Raw genomic sequence first — 5862 nt, forward strand, 5'->3', positions numbered from 1 at the left:
ATTAAAAATTTTCAGTCATTCTTACTGTAAATTTAAGCCATTTGGTAATGAGAAGCGTTTAATGGATAGTATTCGGTATTTGTTGACAGAATGATACTGCAAATATATTGTTTTGGGTGTCTGAAGCAAATCTGACACAATATTATGTTATGATTGGATATGCATCTTGGTTGATTACGTCAGCTTAAAGGATTGCGTCCTTTATACAATTGAGAATTTTTTGGTGTGTAATCTTGCTCTGCCAGCAGGGTTATTAGATAATTATTGAAATGTCACCTTCAAGTTTAATTTCAGTTTAATTCTCCAAATGAGACAGACCCTAAAGAGCTGAGCAGAAAGGGTACGTTTGGAGCACGTGCTGAGGATCTTCAAATGCAGTTAATCAATAAATATGTCGCGTCTTTACAAGCACCTTGAATTGCCATCACCGGGGTCAAATATTTGTACCTTTGTTCACCTTTGATTCCATTGCGGAAACGATGCTTCAAGTTGACCACAAATAATGTGTCTGCATAATTTTGCTCCAAATATCGCTTATTTACGCTCGTGTTTGCTTCCAGCAATTCATTCAATGGAGTATATATAGATCACTCCCAACTGTTTCGAAATCAGTGTCTGTTCCAGTCTAAAACGTATCGTTACAGACTATCCAACTAAAATTTGCCCAAAACCGAAATGCATCTTCCTGCATATTTAATTTCGTTTTGTTTGCTCCTCTGCTACGGTGAGTCCATCATCGCCAAGGTCCAACTCAAACTGTGAGCCAAATCGTATTTACATACTCTTCTTCAAACAGCCAACGCCGACGTTAATGAGATTGTTGCCAATGACCCGCCAAAATCGGAGGAAATTCAAACGTGTCTGGTGTTAACCACCAACTTGCAACCCGATCTGGAGGCCAACACCGTTCTGCCGGAGCACGGTCCGGTGCCGGAATCGTCCTCGCTAACGGAGGTTGACGTCAAGATCGCTACCGAGCCGGAAGAGGTTCAGCCGAGTGGTCAGCTGGACAGCACCCATGCGGACTATCAGGGACCGTATCACTACGGCAAGCCAAAGATCCCACTGGAGTACGGTGCTCCGCTGCCGGCAACCGATGTTCCAGCTCTTCCTCCGCCGGAGGGACGGAATGAAATCTTCGAAGGTGAGGACTATCTGCCGCCGTCGGTGGACAGTGATAGCAGCGTCAGAGCTAAGAGACATGCTAAGTTTGCGAGCAGGCGTTCGGTTTAGCGGTGCTGTGTATTAATGGTTTGGAATAAAGTTTGACGATTAGTGGCCTTAAGCTAGATAATTCTTTGAAATATCGCCATATTGAGGTAGATCTTGCAACGTTTGAGATCACTTCAATACAGAAGATAATGGAGGAGTGTTTTTTTGCGAATAGAATATTCGCTTAACTTTTCAAAAGGACCTAAGTAACATTTTTTTCATGAATTAATTTGAGTACTGCAATTAATAGCTTTCATGTTGTTCTGTCGATTGCGCTATTCAAATTAATTCATGAAAAAAATGTTACTTAGGTCCTTTTGAAAAGTTAAGCGAGAATACACTAATTTAAGAACGAAAGTTGCGACGTCACTAGTTCATGGTCACTAGAAACATATGTTCTCGAACCATTGTATTGTTATAACTCCTACTGTGATTATGAGCTAACACTGTTTTGACATCGTAATGAAAGGGTTCATATTTAGTAAAAATTTCTTCAAAGCATTGTCATGACACCAGTCAGCGCTCCGCAATGCAGATAGCCATCAGCAAATTATTCATAGGAACGTAAATGCAGCATTCTTCTTCACAATTCTCCACGATCCACATATTCAATATTATGGCCTCTACTTGCAGTGAGTGGAATGTATTTCAATTTTTTGGCAACCAACTTGGTTGGATAATGTTGCACTTACTGACTGCTGTCAGCGTATTATGCATGCAGCCGAAGGACGTTGTTCTCGAAGGTTGCGTGCATTACACATTGGTCATATGTATGCAAAAAAAAGCTTTTTTGGCTGTGCGAGTAAAGGCTAAATACGCGTGTTCATTACCTCTCTATAGGTGAGTAACATACATATTAGCTGTTTGTAAACTTCGAAAGTACGTACCCTCGATTGTACTTACTTTGTACTTAAATTCATGAAAAAGGTGCGAAATAAAAATAGTACCACTTCAGCTTTTCATCAATGTTTGATAAGGCCGTTACAAATATTAAATTAACTTTTTGTCTTACTGGTCCTCCAAAAGGACAAGGGGGGATAGTAAAAAATAAATATTAAGATGAACAAAGTCTAAAACTCCTCGGATTTGTTAAGGAATGTATTGAAAGTCCTCAAAATTTACCGAATTTTATTTTGTTAAATATTATTTTTTGTCAAAAAAATTCCAGGGGGGAGGGGGGGGGGGAGACATAATAGATTTTAAATATTTGTATCGGCCTAATATTTTAGCAAAAAAAAAATCATGATAAAGCACATAGTACTAAAGTACAGTAGGAGTCATTCTCTAGAATTACTTCAAAAATTTGTTGTTTGATGTACAAAATCATTTTTCGAAGAGTGTTTAGCTCGAAATGCTACCATTTATGTTGACGAATACCGTATACGCACAGAAAAAAATAATGAAAACTAATCAGCGCGTAAAAAATAATGACGTGGAAAAATACACTATTCTGGGCGTAGGGGAAGAGGCCCCAAAACTGAAATTTTCCACATTTTGATGAAACATCTAACATTTTGGCGAGGCAAAACGCCCTGGTGGGACTAACCTACAATGTACAGCTGCCGGCTAAAAGGCGTTTTGCCTCATGAGTTTTCCGGCAACGAAATACACTCAACCCTCTTTTTGCGTCACTTATTAGGGGGACGTAAATCGAATGTGACGTAAAAAGAATTTTTGCTAAAATTTCTAGTATTTCACTTAATTTATTGATAGTGAGGATACTTTCAAATACATTCACTTGCGTCTTACATGAGGTATTGTAAGATCTCTCCGAATCCAGCAGATGTTATAAGATCTCCAAATTGTCCTGGAGTTTGAATCAAATGGTCTACCGAATCAACCAAAGCCTTCATGATATCCCAAGTCGTGGTATCAACTCAATTATGTCCTCCGAGGATTTGTCTTTCACTTGGGTCTCAAAACAAGACATATGAGGTGTTGTAAGATCTCCAAATTGTCCTGAAGTTTGAATCAAATGGTCCACCGAATCAACCAAGGCTTCCACGATGTCCCCAGCCTCGGTGTCAACCCAATTGTGTCTTCTGAGTGTTGGTCTTTTACTAACGTTTCAAATACAGGCATATTCGATATTGTAAGATCTCCAAATTGTCCTGGAATTTAAATCAAATGGTCTATCGAATCAACCAAAGCCTTTATGATGTCCTAAGCCGTGGTATTAACTCAATAATGTTCTCTGAGTATTTGTCTTTCACTTGCGTCTCAAAACAAGACATATGAGGTGTTGTAAGATCTCCAAATTGTCCTGGAGTTTGAATCAAATGGTGTAATGAATCAACCAAGGCTTTCATGGTGCTCCCAGCCGCGATATCAAACCAATTATGTCCTCCGATTATTTGTCTTTCACTTACGTCTCAAATACAGGCATATGATACGTTTTAAGATCTCCAAATTGTTCTGGAGTTTGAATCAAATGTTCTGCCGAATCAAACAAGGCTTTCACGATGTCCCCAGCCTCGGTGTCAACCCAATTTTGTCTTCTGAGCATTGGTCTTTTACTAACGTCTTAAATACAGGTGTATGAGATGTTCTAAGATCTCCAAATTGTCCTGGAGCTTAAATCAAATGATCTATCGAATCAACCAAAGGTTTCATGATGTCCTAAGCCGTGGTATCAACTCCAATATGTTTTCCAAATATTTTTATTTCACTTGTATCTCAAAACAAGACATATGAGGTGTTGTAAGATCTCCAAATTGTCCTGGAGTTTGAATCGAATGGTCTCATGAATCAACCAAGGCTACCATGGTTCCTCCAACCGCAGTGTCGACCCAATTTTGTCTTCTGAGTATTAGTCTTTCACTTGAGTCACACATTTTAGCATGTAAGATGTTGTAAGATCTTCAAATTGTCCTGGAGTTTGAATCAAGTGGTCTACCAAATCAACCAAGGGTTTCATGATTTCTTCACTCGCGGTATCAACTCAATTATATTCCCCGAGTGTTTGTCTTTCACTCGTCTTAAATCAAGGCATATGAGGTGTTGTAAGAACTCAAAGTTTTCCTGGAATTTGGATAGTTTGCGAATTGCGTCTCAAATTCTGACATGTAACATGTTGTAAGATCACCCAATTGTTCTAGAGATTCAATCAAATGGTCTACCGAATCAATCAAGGCTTCCATTATGTTCCCGGCCACGAAGTCTAGACTTCAGATATTTCTTCGATGACCTGGAGTGGAATAATTGTTGATTGCGTATCTAATATGGATCTATGGGTCAAAACGGGATTAACCATTTAAAAATAATAATCCTGTAGACCTAAAGACCAGTACTCCATGACTTTCTTAAATTACCTGGAATGGAACAATTTGTTAAAGTTGATAGAACAATAGTTAAAGAGGTATCCAATTTAGTCTTATGGATCAAAACGGGTATGAGCAAGTTTTTTTTAAAGAGATAACAGCCTTTTGGTTACGCGTGTTGACCGTAAAGCTTATATTTCAGGGATGGATGATATTCATGGATAATCTGCAATGGAACAATAGTTGAAGCCGTATTCACTTTAGTTCTATGGATCAAAAAGGGCATGGCCCATATGAATTGCCGAATTTAGCCACAATCAAATTGCTAGAACCATCCCTACAAACATTTTAGTTTTATGCTGATTTTACCGAAATCATGTAGAGCAAATAATGGTTTTCATGACCGTTATAGAACTAAAAATGTTCCTTGGGAATAAAATACTCGGAGGACATAATTGGGTTGATACCGCAGTTATGGACATTATAGAAGCCTTGGTTGATTCGGCAGACCATTTGATTCAAACTTCAGAACAATTTGGAGATCTTACTGCATCTCATATGTCTGGATGTGAGACGCAAGTGAAAGAAAATTATTCGGAGGACATAATTGGGTTGATACCGCACTATGGACATCACGGAAGCCTTGGTGGATTCGGCAGACCATTTGATTCAAACTCCAGGACGATTTGGAGATCTTACTACATCTCATATGTCTGGCTTTGAGACGCAAGTGAAAGTAAAATACTCGGAGGACATAATTGGGTTATTACCGCAGCTATGGACATCATGGAAGCCTTGGTTGATTCTTCAGAACATTTGATTCAAACTCCAGAAGGATTTGGAGATCTTACTACATCTCATATGTCTCATATATGAATTGCCGAATTTAGTCACAATCAAATTGCTAATAATTGGATCATTTCCGGAGCTATGGACAATATAGAAGCCTTGGTTGATTCGGCAGACCATTTGATTCAAACTCCAGGGCGATTTGGAGATCTTACTACATCTCATATGTCTGGATATAAGCACAAGTGAAAGAAAATTATTCATAGGACATAATTGGGTTGATACCGCAGCTATGGACATCATGGAAGCCTTGGTTGATTCGGCAGACCATTTGATTCAAACTCCAGGACGATTTGGAGATCTTACCACATCTCATATGTCTGGATTTGTGACGCAAGAATTACTCGGAGGACATAATTGGGTTGATACCGCAGCTATGGACATCATGAAAGCCTTGGTTGATTCGGCAGACCATTTGATTCAAACTCCAGGACGATTTGGATATCTTACTACATCTCATATGTCTGGATTCTGGACGGAAGTGAAAGACAAATACTCGGAGGACATTATTGGGTTGATACCGCGGCTGGGGACATCATGG

The 5862-nt window shown here is 39.1% G+C and overlaps 1 protein-coding gene across 1 annotated transcript; it reads left to right on the forward strand.

Moving 5' to 3' along the window:
• Positions 1 to 625: 625 nt before the first annotated feature.
• LOC134223405 (uncharacterized) lies at positions 626 to 1271 on the forward strand. Its single transcript, XM_062702541.1, has 2 exons — positions 626 to 724; positions 797 to 1271. Exons 1-2 carry the CDS (start codon positions 676 to 678, stop codon positions 1231 to 1233), a joined length of 486 nt encoding a protein of 161 aa, XP_062558525.1. The 5' UTR covers positions 626 to 675; the 3' UTR covers positions 1234 to 1271.
• The last annotated feature ends 4591 nt before the right edge of the window (positions 1272 to 5862 follow it).

Source organism: Armigeres subalbatus, chromosome 3 (genome assembly GCF_024139115.2).
Source record: "Armigeres subalbatus isolate Guangzhou_Male chromosome 3, GZ_Asu_2, whole genome shotgun sequence".
In the NCBI taxonomy this organism is placed as follows: Eukaryota; Metazoa; Arthropoda; class Insecta; order Diptera; family Culicidae; genus Armigeres; species Armigeres subalbatus.

Bases quoted from the DNA above. Each gene is read 5' to 3' on its own strand.
- LOC134223405 (XM_062702541.1), top strand. From the start codon at position 676: ATGCATCTTCCTGCATATTTAATTTCGTTTTGTTTGCTCCTCTGCTAC. The intron at 725-796 runs GTGAGTCCATCA...TTCTTCAAACAG, and splicing joins TTGTTTGCTCCTCTGCTACG to CCAACGCCGACGTTAATGAG.